Below are 21,011 nucleotides of genomic sequence, written 5' to 3'. Positions count from 1 at the left end.
TCAGATTTGCCTGCAGCGTGAACGCAGCTTTATACAGTAGGAATAAAACATGTTTTCCAATGCATTGTAAAAGGGTGCTAATTGAGGTGCTTTCTATCAGTATTGATTTATGGTTACATTTTATATATATGCATGCTTCAGCTGCAACTTTGAACACCTTGGACATTGTTTATCACTCTGCACCAAGATTTATTACCAGTGATAATAATAATACTTATGTTAAGGTTAGGTGGCCCTCTCTCTCTCTGTCAGGTTTGATTAGAACCGGTTTTATTAATTTATAAGGCCCTCACTGTTTTTTTTCCAGCCCCTTACATTACTCTGTTGTTTTCTTTTAAGACAGGCCTTCATCAGGCACGCTGTGCTACAGGTGCTGGCTGTTTTTACTGACCTTGGAAAATCGCACCTACAACGTGTAATAATAAACAGAACATTCTAAAACTTACCTTATTTTTATCCATAGGCCAAGGATAAAAACCCATTTGCTGTAATTTCTAATAACGTTATTAATTCATGAAGTTGTAAATATGTTAGTATTTTTATTAATTAGATTTTCTTATGACTTTTAGTTTTCTATATTATTATGTTTATTATGTTTAAATTATTATATTTTTATCTTATTTGTCTTTCTTGGCACCTAGGATATTTCCAAATCTAAATGAAGGTTGAAAGAATGAATGAATGAATGAATGAATGAATGAATGAATGAAGTGTAACACCAAAAATGTCAAAATTTTACATTTACATTTTAATTGTATGCTTACATTTTGGCATACAGCATATCAAACTATTTCGACTGACTACATTGCAAGGAGCTCACATTTTCTCATTATCAGGATTAAATCTTACTATGATAACTTATCACCTGTGCATTTATGTTCAGGCAATGGACAGAACTAGATACAATATTACAATAAAGCCTGTTTTTACAACTGCATGGCCCACTTAATGAAACTCATCATGGTTGAATAAATATGACTTTTATGCACAATAGAATCCGCAGTGAATTCATCAGGTATGGGGAAGTTTCATACCAAGGTGTCTCAAAGACTGAACTGTCAGTCATGTATTGTGCAGGCTACTAAAAGGAACTGACTCATCTGTGTTGTTGCCAGACATTAAACACACCGTAAACCATGGAATGGAACTGCTGTAAAGCTGCATCTAGAATATGATGTGTGTAATTAAAAGCCACCAAAGCCATATGAAGATGATACACTTTTTTATTCACACATTTTTGTGCCATCAAGGATGGCTGAATTCCATTTATCTGTTTCAGTTTCAGGGTCCATTTATATTGTGCATGTAGATTCAGGATGTAGAGACAAAAAAAACCTTTCATGTACTGCATTGAGCAAGTCATTTAACTTTCATTTCTAAGAGAAGCATGTATTGTATAACATTTTATTCTGTGTTCTCGTCTTATGCTTTTTCACTGGATTAAACATTCACATTCAAGTTGTTTTTCAGCAAGTTGCCTTCATTAAAAGGACAATTCCAGAATTCCAAATTTTGGACTTTCAATTTGTAATAAATATCAATGGTTTTTACTTTGTCTCCACAACATGAGCTTTCAATGATAAACTTGGGTCAGTAAAGAGTTGTTGTTAGCTATTACTATTGATTTTTTTTTTTTTTTTTGCTCACCTCTAAACTTTGTACCCCCTCACTGGCATTCATTCCTGGTTGGAAATCACTGAAGATCTAGCTGTCAACATTGTTCCACTAATAGAAGAACAATGTTTACTCTGTCCTGAAGCATGCTTGCTACAGTCACTGTACAAGAACACTGCACGGTTGCTAGCATTAGTCACAGAAGCAAACATGCTCGCATACGCAGCTTTCGTCCCCACAAACCGACCCTAAGAAAACACTAACTGTACACCACAGCATTTTGCAATAGTTTTGTGAATGTTAATTTTGGTGTAAACACTTTTGCTGTGTCCAGTGTGTCTGCAAGGATATAAAGACTAGGAGAGGAGAGACATTAGACTTTAATAACCACTTTAAAGACACATGGAGGCATGATCATGAGCTGACTGACCTTCCTGCATCAGTAAGTGACATTCTAACTGTTCCCTATTTACACTTTGTCTGCTGACTCAGAATTAGCTGGAAAACATAATGAATTGCCAACTTCAATTTTATTTACTGAGCAATTGCAGTAAGGTTCTCCAGAATTGGAAGTGTTGAGCCAAAATTTTGGTGTTAATCTGTGATTGCATCGGTTATCTTTGTTAGCAGAATGTCAGATCTGACTTCGCTGAATAGTTCTGTTGTCTTCTGGTATTATCTACACCAGTGGTTGCTGCTATTTATTGCCTATATGATGGGTGTAAAGTCTGTGCCATAAAGGTACCTTTCATGTGTCGAGCCTCAGTTGCCGAGCGTGTCCAGTGTACACAAGCCTTTTATTGGAGACTTGAACGAACATTAGTTTTGATAGATAGTAAAATCTGTTAATTATACGTTGGATTACTAACATTGGTGGTTTCAAAAGGTGTTGATAGAGGTTCCAACTCTCTAAATTTCTCTGCTGGGTCTCTCTCAACTTTTCTATCAATAGAAGTAAAGCTATCTTGTGCATGTGAGCTTCCTACCATGCTATCTGATTGGGTTGTTCAGATAAGATAACAGTAAAGCATTGGGCAATACAGAGTTAAAACTGATATATCAAAAGTGTATCAAAATGGATTACATTTTATAGTGTACATAATCATATTCCCACATGATCTCTATCTTCTCTATTGTTCTTATTGTCACCTACTGCATTGTACTATCAGATACGATGTGGTAATAATCCAAAACTGCCAATTTTAAGAGAACAAATCCTTTGAAATTCAAACTTGTTCTTAATGTTTTGCCCATTGTGGTAATACTGAAGAATTCCAAAATGACACATCATCCCAAAAACTGAATAGGTTCTTAAAAACTACAGCAGGTGATTCAATGCACATGTGTTTATTTATGTAGTCACACAAAATGCAATTTTGAAACATGGTTTTTATTTGCTTTGTTATCTGCCTTGTTATCTATCATGTTATCTATCATGTCACTGACATAGCACTCCCTTCTTTTTGTCTTACTCCTTTAAAGTTGCCGCAATTTTGTAGCATTTGTATAACAATGGATCAGACGATGATCTTTAATGTGAAAAGGGTTGCTTGTAGAGATGAGTTGTCTGAGTATTTTAGTGTCTTTCAGCTAGTTGTTTTGGGGGGGGGGGGTTGTCGCACACAACTTTTCTGTTTTGGTTCACTCTCATCGCTCTCATCACTCTCATAGTGTTCACTCTTAAAACAAATGTGTTGGAAATCAACACATTTTTTGTGCAATGATGATTTCAACAAATGTTGTGTTAAATTTCAGTATTTCCCTGAGGGGAAGTTCTACACAGAGTTCAAAGTTCTACACAAAATGTAAAATTAACGCAAGTTGTGTTGTCCTTATCTGGACATAGAGATGTGTTAAAAACCAACAAAAAATTGTGTTATTTTCAACACATTGGTTTTAAGAGTGTTGTTTATTGACTGCAACAGGCAAACCTGTAAAAATCTCACTGTATGCAACCTGCTCAGCACCTAAACAGCAGGCAAGTAAAATGAGCAACTATAGTAGTTGAGGGACATAATAAACATTTAGCAGGTAAGAGTAAAAACAAGTGTGAATATTTGACTTACGTTCATCAAAAGGACAGATATACATGATGGTCCATGCTGGATGTGTAATAGGCGACTGTCTGAAGAAATGTCTTATCAACTTGGCTTAGGGAACTTGTTGTGTCCCTAAGCCAAACAAATCTAACTGTTATTACCGGTTTGACTAGGTTGGGTTGTCTATTATAAGAACACTCTAATACAGTGACTCATTACTTTAACAATACTAGCACCACAAAGCAAAAAAGCACCAATAAAGATTTTTTTTAAAGGTGAAACATTTTCTAACAGTCACATTTTCAGCGTACTTTTTTCATGAGGTTGCAGAAAGCTTTTCATAGAACTCAAACCTCAAGTAGAGTGTAGAGTGTTATCTACAATCTTTGGTTAGAATAAATTATCCTTACATGATATAGTACACATATTTTCTGTATACATAAAATGCAATTGAATTAAATAACATAAATTAAAATGTTGAGTACCTGATGTTGGCTCTTTTTTGGTATATGGAGAGAAACAGAAGGAGCTAAATGTTATAGTACAGGCAATCAAGATTACACAGTAAGATCATAAAATAGGAAAACCATCAACAGACAAAACCATGAAACAGAGATAAAATATAAAATATATAAAAAAAGAAGCGCTATAGATGGGGTGGGGATGAGGATTACCATTAGTAAAAACTATAAGAATTAAATAACGATGAGTCTTAAGAAGTTATTTAAAAGATGAAACTGATACTCAAGTTTCAAGTTTCACAGCTGAGGGGCCCGGAGTGAAGAGGCCCCTGTCCCCCAAAAGTGTTACAATGACTCAATGAACAATGCACAGTCCATGTTAATCCAAGATATTCCCAATGAAAATAAATACATAATGCAACACTGCTGTGAATCACGGGGTGGGTATGGCTACTTTTTTTTACTAATAAATTCATGTATAATTTTTATACCACACATATTGATTGTATTAATTATCATTGGCAGATTTGTGGTCTTTCTTTCTGTCTTTTTTAAACATCCAAGTTGGACTACAATCCCTAAATGCCATTTCACACTACACTCTTCAGTTGCTTATCTCTTTCTCCCTTTGCGACATGATGAAGGTGTTGCACCCTTCTGTCCTTCAATTGTAAACTTTCCTTTTTTTTCTCAAGAAAATAGGACAGTCATGATCATCTGATCAGAGACAATGTTGCAACATTGCAAGGCAGATTACTACAAACGTACTACTTTGCCCCCGCCTTCACATCCCCTCTATCTGTGTCTCACCACATCCTGTTCATACCAACGGAACAGTTCAGGACACTCTGTATGCTGTAGTTGCAATTTCTTGCTGTGTGCCGTGTGAAGTTTTCTTTTGAAGTTGTCTTGGGAGGGGAAAAAAAAACAGGCAACACTTTAATTATGTTCCTGTTGTTTCTTTCCAGTTTGAAGTTGTAACAAAGAGAGTTGGACTGGCTGACATGACATTTGCATGTAGACCTATGCTCATAGTGTACGTGGAATTGCATGAACATCACTTTACATCATGCACTGAAACTGCATGCCATCCATAAACACACATCATCACGTCTATTCCTTCCTTGATAACAGATTGCTGTAATAAAAAAAGACAGATAACACATATATGGGCTTATTTCTGTTGTGTGGATGTTTTGGGGGGTTTTTTGCATATTGGAAATTCTAAAAATCTAAATCTAAAAATCTCTAAACTTTTCATACACTAATGCAACATTTACACACATTCTTCTTCTTCTTCTTCTTTTTTATCATTGGAAATAATTGCATTCCAAGTGGAAAAAGAAAGCTGACCTTGGTGCCATCGAGTGAAGATCACCGTTCAAGCATTTATCAGATACCAATTATTATGCTGTCATTTATTACACAGCACGGTGTGAAAGAACAAATGCTGGCCCTAATAACATATATGACCTCAGCCACCCAGACAGGTTACACTGGGTTATTATTGTATATTACAAACTGTACTGGGTTGCATTATTTGGAGTTCCAAATATTATGTCTCCTTCATGTATGTTAATAGCATGGGCAAAATATTGGGAACAGCATTCAATATCATGCACTAGCACCCTTCACAACCTCAATAATAAACATAAAGTAGAACTACTGTATCACCTTTATGCCAATATCAACTTATATTATATATAACTATAAAAGTTTTATGAATTTAGAATTTATGGCAGAGCTGTTGTATTGGATTGCATTAGATTACACAGGTGTACCTAATGAAGTGGCATGTGAGGTAAGTGTATATTTCAGTTGGAGTAACTGGTACACTGAACATATGAAGCCAAGAACACATTTACACTTACATATGCGTCATCAGTCAATAAACACATCCAGGCCGCAACAGGACAGGCAAACCAAGCAATTGCCTTGGGCCCCGAGCTGGCCGGGGGCCCCCAGACAACGACTGGTTATGAATTGAATGCAACGACAAACTGTGTGCGCGTCCCTTTAAATGCTGTGATGGTCAATGCAGGAAAGTGCAGCGACACTGTTACCAGAATCCCCCTCAAGGGGGCCCCCCACAGTAGGGGCTGCTAGCTCGGCGGCTAGCTCGGTTGCTAACTCGGCGGCTAACTCGGCTGCTAACTCCGCTAACTGGCTAACTGTAGACGGGATAATCCCTATGTTCCCCGGTCACATACAAAGCAGGGAACATAGGACCTGGGGGAACATAGGGATGATCCCTGTTTTGATCCCCATTTTGCTTGGGGCCCTCAAATTCCTTGAAACGGCCCTGTACACATCTACGCCAACAATACCCAATTATTTATCTCAACCGAGCCAACAAACCCTGACAGCGTTCACTTCATGACCGCCTTTCTAGTCTCCATAAATCGGTGAATGAGCAACAATTGAGGACAAATACTTTTATTATTGGAACCAAAATCAAAAAGAAACAGCTTTTTTAGTCATCTCAGCACGGCTCATCAGACCAAATCTAATGTATATAGTCTTGGTGTCATTTTATATTCGGACATGGAACACCTTACCCATCATGTACATCAAACTTTTTTTTTTAAGAGCATAAACATAACTTATACCACAATGCTTTTAGGTTATCTGTGTTTTATATTGTATTTTAGCCTTATTTCACTTAGTTTCATCTTTTAAATCTAATCTTTTATTAGTTTGTTCTGGGTTATTTTTTTAACCTATGCTATTTATTTGAACTTGCTTTACTTGTTTGCTCTTGTTTTATTGCTTTAAATGTAAAGCACTTTGAGCTGCATGAAAGATGCTATATAAATACAGTTATTACTATTATTATTATACACACGTTTAGATTCTCTCTCTCACACACACACACACACACATTTCCCATGAATCAGGTATGACTGCTTGAACAGTGGAGGCAGGCAATACTTCCACTTAATTCTGAGCAGACATTTCGGTAAGGTCATTCCCACATTTTCCCGTAATGTTTGCATTCCAACTCAGTGGACTGAAACCAGTGAACGACCCTCCCCCTCCAACCCCACACACACACACACATACACACACACACACACACACCTCACACTCTTACAGTTTCTGCTCTTCATCAGTTTGGGTAGCATAACTCTAAATTTGAAGAAAGTTTACTTTTGTCTACTTTGTAGATGGAAAAACAAAAAGTTAGATTTAAGATGACTCATGAATTTTATCTTGTTATGTGTTTAACTGGCCATGCTGGGGGTCTGCTTATCATAGTATCAGTGTGTCTTATCATCACACGCTGGATAAATAAATTTGGGACTTTTCATTCGACAACCTGCGTTCCTGTAGACTATTTTTATTCTTGAGTGCTGCAGCCGACCTTTGCCAGGGCTTCCTCTCCTGAAAAGCTACTTGATTTCCACTTCATAACAATAACCTGTCCTGTTCTGTCCTGTCTGTCCCCCGTCCACATCCTCCCTATCCTGCCCATTGGTACAATAACTTCCAAATGCTCTACGGGGGCGGAAAGCTTCTACTGAAAGTTGCGCCTTGCAGATATCAGTAAAGAACAATGGTCAAGGATAAGGCAGGCGTCCAGCAGTTGTGCGAAACAGGGACTTCATCATAATTGCTGTTAATAATTACAGTCGTGATAAGTGGCAGAGGTGGCATTTATTGATGGCAAAACTGTCAGAGGTCCCAGTTGTACTCCAAGAGCTGGAGGAGACAGAAGGGAGACTGGAAACCTTGGATTTAAGACAGATTAGGACACTGTCAGGTACGTGGTATAAGCTGCTGTATATTACACAAGGATATGAAGGTTTACTGGAAAACAAGTTTATTTTTTAAAGCTTTTCAGGGTGATTTTTTTGTACATTGGAGGATTTTTATAAGTAGCCTGAACTAGAAAGGTGTTGAGGACTCTAGATAAAGAAATAGAATTTTCGGGAATGATTCAAATATTGAGAAAAAGAAAGTTAGAAAAGTCAAGGAGCTGAGACATTTCAGTGCTAAAATTCAAAACAAGCGTCTCTGGTGTGAATCTGGTTCTAGAGCTCATATAGAGCCTGACAAATACACCCCCCCCCCCCCCCCCCCGCCTCAGGGCAGTGCGTGGTGTGCAGCAGTGCTCTGCCTCTATTTGGGGGGGTTCTGGACCTTTGTTGTTTGCCGTTAATGTTCTTTGATAAGTGATGTTCAAAGACAAGACAGGACCTTCTTCCTAACCCTAATGTGATTAATGGACCTCAGAGACACATAGAGAGGAAGCAGCAGTCCTCCAGGCAGCAGAGGCGAGATGATGCGACCGGGAGCTAAGCAGTATGTGGTGGCCAGGCCGCTGTACTCGGAGGAGTCCTTCACCGAGGAGCATGAGAAGGTCTACAGGCACCATAAGACCATGCTGGACCATGTCAAGCAATACTTCACGTAAGGAAGGCTTTTGGTTTTTGAGTTTCTTGTGTGGCTTTTGACTTGTGATCAATGCATCAACCCTTAAAGTCTGTCCCTTATGGATGGTGAGATGATTTTTCAACTTAATGTATAACATTTGTTCATAGCAATGAATACAAGTTTGAATAGAAGCAATGTCTGCAAGTTTAAATATAATAACCTACATTTTATTTACATTTGGGCAAAGTTTTTATAGTTTAGATTGAGGTCCAATTATGTTGAAAAAGAACAAATTTTGTAAATTTAAACATTCTTTGATATGAAAAATAACCCTCTGACTCAATGCACAAGGTTCAGTCTTTTATACAACTTTTTTTTTAAAATGTACACACACTATGTAAGTATTAATTCACTGCCTGTTAGTTGTATAATAATGATAACCATTTTAAATACATACACATAATTTAAACATGTGCTGAGTGGTTTATTTGAACCCACTTCTTACCTTCCTGCCTCCAAATTCAACAATATACAGCCTCTTATGTGTGTTTCTTAAGGATTTGGTAGTGTCACCTGTCTTTGTAAATCAGCTTTTTATACTTTTATAGTATTTTTATTCTCATTTCCACTGTCAATATCTGTACTAGTGAATATCATCCATCTACAACTTTGTTTTTCTATTTAACATGTATGACTCATATTTCTATATTTATTTCTCATTGTAGATGTGATACCAAACGAGCCAAGAATGCAGCTCTGTCTCTCCTGCCGATCATCGGCTGGTTGAAAATCTATCGAATCAAGGAGTGGCTGCTCAGTGACATTGTGTCCGGTGTTAGCACTGGACTTGTAGCTGTCCTGCAAGGTAAATAATGAGTGAATGATTAACTTCCTATACTTTAAATCACACTCTAAATGTATAGCAACCACATAAAAAGCAAGTCTTTGACACCCTCTGTCATTCTCTGCGCTGCACTGGCAACTCGTAGTATTATTGTGGAGGATAACAGGTGAAATTCCCACATCTCTGGTTGGTGAAAACAAGCTGTTGGCAACTTCTGTGTGTCATATTGGACTGACTGCAGCCCTCCACAGACCAACAGTAGTGTTAGCATAGACATGGACTGCAATTTCAGTGAAAGCAGTTATTCCAAATTGGTAGAAAATAAGACAAATGACCAGATTTTAATAAAACTTCTTGATGCATTTGACACTAATTTGCCATGTACAAATATTTTATCTGGCCTTGAAATGAAGATGAAACTTTCAGAGTTATCTGTAGCCGAATTCACAGGGCATGAGTCAGTAAAGGGAGGAAATTACGGTAAATAAACGACTCTCCAGTCACATGGTACTGCCATCCAAAGGAAAACATCTGCATTTGAACATTGTTAACAGAGAAGATGTATCCTGTTTATGATTTATGTGAGGTGTTCCTCCATTATTCGTTCGTGTTGATGTGTTGATTTATATTGGAAAAATGGGTGCTATAAATATCATCTGCACCTCTGAAAACAAGGAGGAACAATAGGAGTAAAGGGACATTTTTTTCCAAAAAAAATCCCCAAATCTCATCCATTTCAAAATTGTTGCTTGGTTATTTTGTTTACAGCTGGTGTAGTATTGCTTTCGCTTGTTTCCTCTTCTTAATGCCACTGTTTAATGACTAACAGTTGTGCAACTTGTGTCTAATCTGATAATATACGATAACCTCATAGTCAACCTCTGTTTCTTTGTCTAAATTGTTCAGTAATAATGTGGCTGTCTTCAGCCCATGCTTATAAACAATCCCAGTTTATTATTGTTATAGATTTTATCATTGATCAATATTAAATGTTCCATTACATTACAGTTTGAGTTCTCATTGGGAATTTAATTCAGGCTAATTTTATTTTACTTTTCTTTTTTTTTTACTTTATAGTGGCAGTGGAAATAGTTAAAGTTCAGAATAGGTGTTTTATTTATATTTACAAAATCTGTTATTACTAAAGAAATACCAAATCATGAATTATTTTGTAAATGTTATGTTTTTTTCCCTTTTCAGCATGCACATAAAAGCCAAAAACATTAAATATGATACTTTGTTTTGGGATTTTGGAATACATTTATGTTTTAACTGCAGTATCTGATCAACAAAGTGAAGTTTGTGTGTGTGTGTGTGTGTGTGTGTGTGTTCCAGGTCTGGCCTACTGTCTGTTGGCCTCTCTGCCACCCTGGTATGGACTCTTCTCAGCCTTCTTCCCTGTCGTCGTCTACTTTTTTCTTGGCACCTCCAGACACATCTCAGTCGGTAAAATCAGTTTACATAGGTGTGTTTGTGGTGAGATTATTCATTAGTAGTAAGTGTGTTGTCTCATTCAATGTCCCCATTTTCTCTCTCTCTCTGCAGGTCCGTTCCCAGTCTTGTGTCTGATGATTGGCTCAGTGGTGACCAGACTTGTCCCAGACGAGGGTCCTCCCGCCAACATCACAGGGTTTGAAGGCCTGACGAGAGACGAGCAGAGAGTGTTGGTGGCGTCCTCTGTGACCTTCCTTGCCGGGCTCATGCAGGTTAAACGCACTCACTGCAGCCATTCAGTTCATCCCTTCAACAGCTGTTTATCTTGTCAACAGAGCAATATAAACTGTCATTAGTGAGGTGAAATGTCAGAGTGATACGGTAGGTTTAGAACCTCGAGCAACAGTGAGCCTTACTGAGGTGTCCCTAAGCAACCCTCATTTGAAGTCTAGTAAGATTAAAGGTGCAATAACAGTGATTCTTTGCTAATATTTGACGTACTTGATTCAACCCGCTTAAAGAAATAGTTTGATTTGCAAGGTAACAAAATACAGCTAACATGTGACATCTCACGAGATGACATCACTCAAGCCGAGACTGCGTCCAGCCAAAAAATAGTCCAGCACATAACACAGACCGTTGTTTTAACGCTTAGGGTTTTGTACAGATAAAACAAACTATATCAAAAATGCTAATTAGTGCGCTTTACAGGACCTTCAGACAGAGCTAGGCTAGCTTTTTTTATGCTAGCTGTTTCCCCGTGCTCACTGTGTTTATGCTAAGCTAACCATCTCCTAATTTCAGCGAATATTTAACAGGCGGATATGAATTTTATCTACCTCTTGGCTAGAAAGTGAATGAAGGATTGCATTATAATTACGTTGCGTTTGCTAATGTGGATTATATTAACAGACAATGTTTTTTCCAATTAATGAAGTTCTACATTTAGCTACAGTATGCTATACTCTGAAGTTGAAGGGAGTTTGTCAGGGTGGGTGCTGAAAGTAGTAAACATAACTATACTTTTAATGATGTTCTTCTTACTGTCATTTGATATTGTTACTGGAAGATTGAATATTTATCAGAATTTTTAAAAATGTAATACGTTGTCACTGAACATTTTACTAATATGTACACAGTATTAGCATATCTGTGACTTGCCTTACAACTTTTTCCCATTATGTTGAAAGAAAACAGAATATTGGCAACATTATATTCCATCTAAACATACTTGCCGTTGCTGTTCAGTAGCATATGAATGTAATTTCTAGGAGACAGAGTTGCACAGTGACTAACTTGTGCTTTTCTTTGGTCTTTTGTTACCATAAATGGGACAAACACTTGCCACGCCACAGAGCATTGCAACAGTTTGATGTATGTGATGTATTAGTAGCCAGGATGCACTGATTCAGAGAGTGATACAGATATGAGCAGAGTTTGTATGCTCTTCCCTGCACCTTTAGTGTATCTAGGGGTGAATCCCCTCCAGATTCAGATGTAATAGAAAACTTTATGTTCCTATACTACCTCATCATCAACATGGCCTCTCTGTTTTTTCCAGTTGGCGATGGGTGTCCTGCAGGTGGGCTTTGTCGTCATGTACCTGTCGGACACCCTGGTGTCTGGCTTCACCACAGCTGCTGCCATCCACATCCTGGTATCACAGCTGAAGTTCATACTGGGGTTGACTGTTCCGGGCATCAGTGGACCACTCGCTATCATATATGTAAGTGAAAAAGTATTAAAGCTTTCTGGCTGTTGATCATAATCAGATAAGTGGATCATCTACCTCTTAGACACAGGTTCATCTGGATTTTTTTTCTTTAACAGACCCTGGAGATCATCTTCAACAAGATAACCTCCACCAACATCTGTGATGTGGTGATCTCCTTGGTGATCATGGTGGTGGTGTTCATTGTGAAGGAGCTAAATGACAGATTTAAATCCAAGCTGCCTGTGCCCATACCCATAGAAGTTATAATGGTGAGCAAGATTGTGCAACATGATCCTTAAAAATGTTTCCATAGCCTGAGGCAGTAAAGGTGTGTTAGTCATATAAACAGTAGTGATGATAACATTGTTTTGATTACAACTTTTTCGGTGTGTACTAGATTAGAGTATCATACAATCATTAATCTAATTTATGGTATCATTTAAGGTACTTAAAAGAAAACATTCACATCAGTTCAAGGAAACAGCTCACTTATTCTAAATCATAAGTTAATAAATATCTCTCATCATGAAACTAAGTATATTTTTCAGCTGTCATTTAGTGATGTGTCATTTCCTCCTCAGACTGTCATTGCTTGTGGAGTTTCTTATGCATTTGACTTCAAGACAACGTATGGCATCGATGTGGTTGGCTATATTCCAAAGGGGTAAGATACTTTACAGAATAACTAAAACAAAGAAATGTTTGGTGTTATTTGGGTCTCAATATTTACAGTGATATTTAAACTCTGAAGCTTAGTTACCAGACAAGTCCCAGTCTAATACCACATGTATTTTCACAATCTGATCTTATCTACCCATGGTGGCATAGGGTCAGCACATCCCCATGTTTCTATTCTTGTCATTGATCTTCTATTGTGCTCTCCCTGTGTAAGTGATAGAAATATGTAGATGCTCATCTAAACATTAGGCTGAGTTTCATGAAGGGACCAACAGTACTTTGATGATGAATATTAGCATCTGATTTTAAAGGGTTGGTTCACTCAAAAAACAAGAAGTCAACAACCTTCAATGGAACTACCTCTTTCATAGGGGGTAGTTTCAAGGAACACAGGAAGGTGTGTGTGACAGTGAGGCATGTGGACCATCCTGAGTAACTGGAACAGAAATGTTAGCATTGAGTCTTGTAAATGTAAATCTGTGAGCACCACCAATACAATTCACCTTCATTGTATTGGGGTGGAGACAGATATATTAAAACCTGGACAAATAAACTACTAAAACTAAAGACCCTTTAAGAACATTTTTAGTTGCAATCTTTTTTTTATTATAACAAAGGGTAAGATGAGTATGTGTATTGAAAAAGGTTAACCCATATGGAATTATTGCTAAGACTGCGTCTTTCAGCTCATTGTTTCAGTTTTAAGGGCATTTTAGTGTTTTGCTTAATGCTTAAAGCTACTGGGCAAGTAGCTTAATGCCCATCACAACAAGACTAGTGATTAGCTAGTGAACCTTCTACATTTATCAGCTAATGATATGAATGCCAGATATGAATGAACGAACACTAATGGTGTTTGCTATCTGCTGGATGTGTTAATAGACAATTTTTTGCTGATAAGTTTGACTTAAAAGATGGTGATATGTCAGTGTTGCTTGTTTTCACTGCCACGGAGTAGCTAAACAATCTCTTGATACAAGTTTAATTTGTGTTATCCTAAGCTTCACAGTTTTCTAAGACTTTCATTTGAAATACAAAATGAATGAATATCTTACAAAAATGCTGCCTGAAGGACAGCTGTATCATTTGCTCGTGTCAATCAAGCACCTTCACTATTTGTTAGAACACAGTAATTAATGTCATGTCATTCACGGTCAAAAGATAACAAGGCCGGAAAAAAGTGCAGTATTAATTAATAAACAGTTGTGGATAAAGTCATTAAAGAACAAAATAACTTAATCTGTGATGTATAAGTATAGGTAGTATGAATGCCATGTCACCCTGTTCTTTATAATGACTGTTATCAGCCATAACCACAATAAAAAATGTCATCTGAAGGAGTTCAGATTGAATTTGCAGTGTTAAACATTAGAGAAATATTTCAATTAACAGACAATACTCTTTAGGTACGAGCCTCCTGTGGCCCCGAACCTGCACATCTTCCAGGACACAGCAGTCGAAGCCTTTCCAATGGCTATAGTGGGTTTTGCTGTGGCTTTCTCTGTGGCAAAGGTCTATTCTGTGAAACACGATTACACAATAGATGGAAACCAGGTACAGGATGACACTGTGACATTTACAACATTAAGATAAAAGCCTGAGGTGATTTTGATAATAAGGTGTGTCATGTTTCTGATGTGCCTCTAGGAGCTGATCGCTTTTGGAGTCAGTAACATCTTTGGAGCCTCCTTCAAGTCCTTTGCAGCCAGTACAGCTCTTTCCAGGAGTGCAGTACAGGAGAGTACTGGGGGCAAGACTCAGGTAAACTAAAATATTGGACCCTTCCCCAGAAGTGTAATTCTGGTTGAATCTAAGAAAGATCCAGTTTGAGTTTGAGCTTGAGCCAAGTTTGAAGACTGTCAAGGCCAATTCAAGAGAAAAACATAAAGTAATAGCATATTTTATTATGTTACCAGTGGTGAGTATATTGCTAAGTAATACATTTACCAAAGTACTGTACTTGGGTCAATTTTGAGCTTCAACTATCAAAGGCAGACCATTTGAGATGCAGCGTTGATTGGACAATAGGTGGCTTGTTTCAAAGCATACCTTTGTTCTTTATCAGTCTACAGTTTTCATGTACCTGAACTTGCATTGGCTGTGGTTCCAAGGCAATCTTCCTCATCTCTGCAGTATAACTGACTGTGCCTCAAATGCCTTTTTCAGATAGCTGGTTTACTGTCAGCCATCATTGTGATGATTGTCACCTTGGCAATTGGATTCCTACTGGAGCCCCTCCCGAAGGTAAACTAGACTCAATCTCTAGATTCTGATGTACAGGGGTTTTTCTTAACGGATCGCATCTGACCTTTGACCCATTGTTTTAACAGTCTGTGCTGGGAGCTGTGGTCATTGTCAACCTGAAGGGCATGCTGATGCAATTCAGAGAAGTCCCCTACCTGTGGAGGAGGGACAAACCAGACTGTGTAAGCCTGGATTTTGTTTTAAAAAATGTTTAAAAGTCAGGAATCTCTGCATTTGAAAGACAATCACGGTCATTGTTTTTTAACTTGTGTATTTTACCTTCATCCATGCACAGGTGGTGTGGTTATGTACCTGTTTTGCTTCCATCTTACTGGGACTGGATCTCGGACTGGCTGTAGGTCTTGGTGTGGAACTAGTCAGTGTCGTCCTCAGGACTCAATTGTGAGTATCTTACCATTGACTCACCAAGCAATATTTGATAATTACATTTCTTTGTGTCATAGCTTGTAATATGTAAATCTTGTAAATCTGGCCAGTCATTATTAATTGAAAGTATGAATGGTTTGTTGAATGTGTAAGTCCTTAATGTTCCAATTTATAGCTGTACTAGCTCCGAGGTTCTAGGGCTGACAATGTTAGTCTATCAGGTGGCCCACTACTTTGGTCCAGACTGAAAAATCTTAACAACTATTGGGTCAATTACCATAACATTTTTTACAGACAGACTGTATCCTCTACTAGTACCACCATGAGGTTGACATTTGTGATTTTTAGTGAAATATCTAAACAACTACAGATACATTGCCATGACATATGGTACAAATGTTCATGTTCCCCTCAATTGTATTGTAACAACTGTGGTTTATGACCAAACACCTGCAAAAGTAATAATGTTTCCATTACTGTTACTTTACTAAACTAAGATGGTAAATATGATTACAGCATTGTATCTGCTAAACATCAGCATGCCAGCATCGTCATTGTGAATATGTTGCATTTACCTCAAAGCACCACAGTGCCTAAACACAGCCTCCCAGAGCTGCAACAATGGTTGATAAAGTTTTTGTTTCTTTTTTCTCAGCCCCCGCTGCAGTGTACTAGCCAACATCAAGGGAACTGATATCTACAAAGATAGAAAGGATTTCATCAGTGTAAGTGGGCTTTAATGTGCAGGTGTCTTTTTGAAACTTATATTGCAACATTAACTGTATTTTTGACCAGTGATTCCAACACTTGGATTAAGTGGAGCTCTGAGCTCCTAATTTTCCATTTCCATCAAAAATAGGTTGCAGATGTGCAGATAAAGCAAAGCTATCTTTTTAGTGCCCTTATGTGAACCAAAGAGGTGATAAGAATCATTCCAGTTATCTTCTTTCTGGTTTATGTTGCATCCCACTTAGACTATTTATTACTTTTCTGTGATTTTGACAATTGCCTATAATGAGTTTATGATTCTCTCCAGATATACGAGCCAGAAGGGGTGAAAATCTTCAGGATTCCATCACCAATCTTCTTTGCCAACATTGAGTTCTTCAGGAGCAAGCTGGTGGAAGCTGTAAGTATCACGGTGCACTGCACATTATGCAGTATTTTTAAGTATTAAAGTCATATCCTTTTAGAAAAATAGTAATTCATATACAAACCCCTCAACTAAGCTCATTTAGTTTTCAACACAACATCTGATTCAGTGGCAAATGCCATAAAATATACCATAAACATAATAAAATCAACTTTAAACTATCATTCCATAACAGGCCGATTGCTATCTAATCTTTGACTTGATTCCATCTGTCACACAGCTTGGATTTAACCCACTGAGAATATTAAGAAAGAGAAATAAAGCACTGAGGATGATCCGCAAACTTCTGAAGAAAGGTGATCTACAATGGACATCAGTAAGTATTAACTTTGACCCGGTGCAGTGATAACAACAACACACTTTGTTTTGTACTCTAAAAAGACGTTGACAAAGCCATAAAAGTGTAAGTTGCTCAATTTTTATGCTGGCATTATCTCTTCCTGTTTGATATGGTGAACTCTATTCAGGTTAGCAGCGTAGAAGGGCATGTGTACTACATGATCAATAATAAGTACATCATTAAAACAATAATATAAACATTACTATCATTATTATGCCATTGGCCCAGTTTCAAATTACTTTTTGTAACAAACATCTGGATTGTGATGACATTAGCTCAGTAGATGGTACAAGGTACTTCACTTATCTCAAGTAATTATTTAAGGATGATAAGCCATGCCTGTGACCATTTTATATTTACTTTCTTAATATATACACACAATTGTTGTACTCGTACCATTTTCACTTTTAAGGTAGAACTTCAGGGTATATCTGAAGTGACCAGTATTTCAATTAAAGAAAGGCAGACCTACCAGTAGGGGTCAGTTTAGTCCTCAAAAAAAGGAACAAAGCAAATTTGCAGAACTTAAACCAGTTTATGCCAGAGACCAACCAACAAAAAGTCCACAGTTTATTACTGATAATGTTTCAACAGTTTGATGCCAGCCATGCATTGCAGTACAGATGGAGTCACTGAACTAACCCAGGCGACTAATATCACAATCAATCACATTGTTTAGAATCGTTACATATCCCAAATTTTGTGCAGTTTTTTAATAAATGAGCTGAACAGTGAAAGTGAATAAACAATATTTTGCCATTACAGAAAGGCCTAATGAATACTTCATGTAGACCCATCACTGAATCAGAGGATGAGAGCAACATGGAGGAGCTGGACCTGCCCACAGACTTCAGGGACCTGCCCACCCGCATTGACTGGAATGCTGAGCTTCCGGCCAACATCGCTGTTCCCAGAGTGGACATTCACACTGTGATCCTGGACTTCGCCGCTGTCTCCTTCCTGGACATCTCTGCTCTGAAGGGACTGAAAACAGTGAGTTGGTCATTCACAGCAGCGACTGCAGTGGTTCATTTGCTGAGGCTACTGTTCTACAGCCATCTCTGTTTTTGTTGCAGGCACTGAAAGAGTTGATTCGGATTGAAGTTGAGGTCTACATTGTGGCTTGTGATCGTAAGTATGAAACATCAAACTGCTGGGTTTACCTTTTTCTAACCAGTAGCCCTACGTAGCACACACAATTAGGCTACTATTCAAAAGTTACATGAGTATTAACATTTAATTTTAATAAATGTATTATATTCAATTACTCTATTTTTTCATATCATGACATTAATATGTATAATATATATATCTCTATATATATATATACATATATATATATATATATATATATATATATATATATATATATATATATATATATATAATATGTTAATACATCATTCAACCATCACTGGTGTGGTGTATTTTCCAGATTTAAACAATTCATTGCCAAATGCATCATTTTAATGTCATTGCCTGTTCATATCACTTACATCAGACCCAAAAAATATAGCTTGGGGGCTTTTGCTTATCTATTACTTCTCACAGTATTGTATGTACTTAATCTAGAATATATGTTAATCTTTGTGATTGTGAGTTGTAAATAACTTTAAATAAATACGATATAAGTATATTGATGTACATCTTAAAACATAATGCTTATCATCATGACACAATGAGCAACTGATGCTGTTGACAGCTAGTTGTACATTATAACCTACCATCTATTTCTTGCCTGCAGCTTATATCCTGGAGAAACTGCATAACTGTAGCTTCTTTGATGATGAAGTTAAGCCATCCATGTTCTTCTTGACACTGCACGACGCAATGTTGCACACCCTCGAGAACCATCCAGAGTCCACAGAAAAGAAATGCAACTTTGAAAAGGTAGAGAAGAAAAAGTTGTTTTATTTTGTGAAAATTAACCTGACATATACTGTATGTGTGTACTGTATATATATATATATATATATATATATATATATATATATATATTAGTGCTGTAAACATTTAAAGCATGCTTAACTGTTCATGTTGATCTGCAGGTTATAACAACAGTCACAGTTCATCACCCTGGAGGCAGTCTCAGGAGCAGAGATAGAAATGTAGGTATCCATTTTTGCTGTTTTCTTCTTTTTTGACTTAAGCAATAGCCTTGCTTGATCATTATCATGATTCATGTGTTTTTTTTTTAGAAAAAACATATCCTGTTTATTTGTTTCATTTCACATATTGGTTTATCTTATTGGGACAAAGTCCATTGTTCAACATAATATATTAAATGCACTGTCTATCTTTATTCACAGCCTGAAATGTTCATTATTGAAAAGGTTTCTAGTGTATATAGTGTGTATATCTTGTTTGGGTATCAAAGTAATATCATAGAAAATTATCACATTGAGGTCAAAAACAAAAATCACCCTTAAATGAAGTTTTAAATTGCTATAATATCTATGTCCTTTAATAGACTTAAAGGTTATCTAAAGCAATCAAAAGTGAATTTATAGCATGTTTATCACAGTAAATAAATATCTATAATATAAATACAATGCTAGAGTAACCTAATATGGTTCCATAATTCTTTATTTTATTTTATTTTGTAAAAGCAGCATTTTTATAACTCCACCTTCTCCAAAAATGAAACCTACTGAAACAAAAAACCCCTCTTTCACCCACAGGCACCAGATCCAGAAACCAAGTTCTAACTTCAGAATAAGAAGATGATTATTTCTACTTAAAGAAAAATTAAGGCAAAAAGAGTGAATATTTTACTGATCATGCTGTCATTGATATAATGAACAACGAGATACTGTTTTTGACTTTGTAAATCTGACAATCTAAGTTTACATACAGTATTCACTGTAATGTAAGAAATCTAATTTCATGGTATTGCTGTTTTTTTTATATTGTACATAGTGAATTTGTAGAAAATGTTAGGTGTAATACATTTGACATGTTGTATAGTTACTGTATATTTTCACAACAATGACAATAAATTAACTTTTTTTGGCACACTGTTCTCAGATTAATGTTGTGTTTGGACCAAAAACAATGAAATGAATGAGAATGAATGTGCAGTGGCTGAAATATTGAAATAAATGTTTTGCAAAACTGAATAATTACATTCACTGTTTCAATTTTTTGGTATCTTGGAAAGACTAGTGCTGGCACAAAATTCAGTCTATTAATAGAAAATTAGTAAAGTTATTGACACTATTATCAGGTATTGTGCACACATCCAGAGGTCAAACTGATATTCAACATTCATTCTGATTGACACGTTGTTTTAATTGATACATTCGTTAATTGATATTGATACATACATATGTGGTTCTTTAGAAAGCAATCGGCCCATTCCAATAAGGCACGTTTTGAACAGGCACTGTAATAGTCTTTCTAATATAACACTGTAACAAAACTGCAAAGATGAGGTTGATAGATTTTCCCTGCTTTCATTCTCACCCTACAGTAAGTCTCACAGGTGCATTCACTGCTTCTATTTTATCATATCCTTTTATTGTACCATTAAAATGGAGTCACGTGTTTTGTACAGACACAACAGAAAAAATGCTTCTTCCTTGTTAAACTGCACTTTCTTCTATAGCAATGGATTATAAATCTACCTGCGTGTGTTAATGATTGGTCAGAGTGAAGACAAAATAGAAACTGTGATGAGATTGATTTCAGATCACAGATTAGACACACACAGATTCATGTAGCGGT

At 36.8% G+C, this 21,011-nt stretch overlaps 1 protein-coding gene across 1 annotated transcript; it reads left to right on the top strand.

Annotated features, from left to right (window-relative positions):
• The first annotated feature begins 1,806 nt into the window (after window positions 1-1,806).
• LOC128385279 (chloride anion exchanger-like) lies at window positions 1,807-20,300 on the top strand. Its single transcript, XM_053344138.1, has 21 exons — window positions 1,807-2,056; window positions 8,351-8,527; window positions 9,217-9,356; window positions 10,671-10,781; window positions 10,881-11,041; window positions 12,331-12,495; window positions 12,600-12,752; window positions 13,065-13,147; window positions 14,568-14,715; window positions 14,809-14,922; window positions 15,328-15,405; window positions 15,492-15,587; window positions 15,701-15,807; window positions 16,448-16,517; window positions 16,829-16,921; window positions 17,166-17,261; window positions 18,051-18,278; window positions 18,362-18,416; window positions 19,030-19,175; window positions 19,334-19,393; window positions 19,967-20,300. Exons 2-21 carry the CDS (start codon window positions 8,397-8,399, stop codon window positions 19,991-19,993), a joined length of 2,262 nt encoding a protein of 753 aa, XP_053200113.1. The 5' UTR covers window positions 1,807-2,056; window positions 8,351-8,396; the 3' UTR covers window positions 19,994-20,300.
• The last annotated feature ends 711 nt before the right edge of the window (window positions 20,301-21,011 follow it).

This window comes from Scomber japonicus, chromosome 23 (assembly GCF_027409825.1).
Source record: "Scomber japonicus isolate fScoJap1 chromosome 23, fScoJap1.pri, whole genome shotgun sequence".
NCBI lineage: Eukaryota > Metazoa > Chordata > Actinopteri > Scombriformes > Scombridae > Scomber > Scomber japonicus.
This window is presented reverse-complemented; position numbering and strand designations above follow the sequence as displayed.

Excerpts from the sequence above, each read along its gene's own strand:
- LOC128385279 (XM_053344138.1), top strand. The coding sequence starts at position 8,397 with ATGATGCGACCGGGAGCTAAGCAGTATGTGGTGGCCAGGCCGCTGTAC. Across the intron at positions 11,042-12,330 it reads TCCTTGCCGGGCTCATGCAG|TTGGCGATGGGTGTCCTGCA; the intron begins GTTAAACGCACT and ends TGTTTTTTCCAG. Across the intron at positions 17,262-18,050 it reads GTGATCTACAATGGACATCA|AAAGGCCTAATGAATACTTC; the intron begins GTAAGTATTAAC and ends TTGCCATTACAG.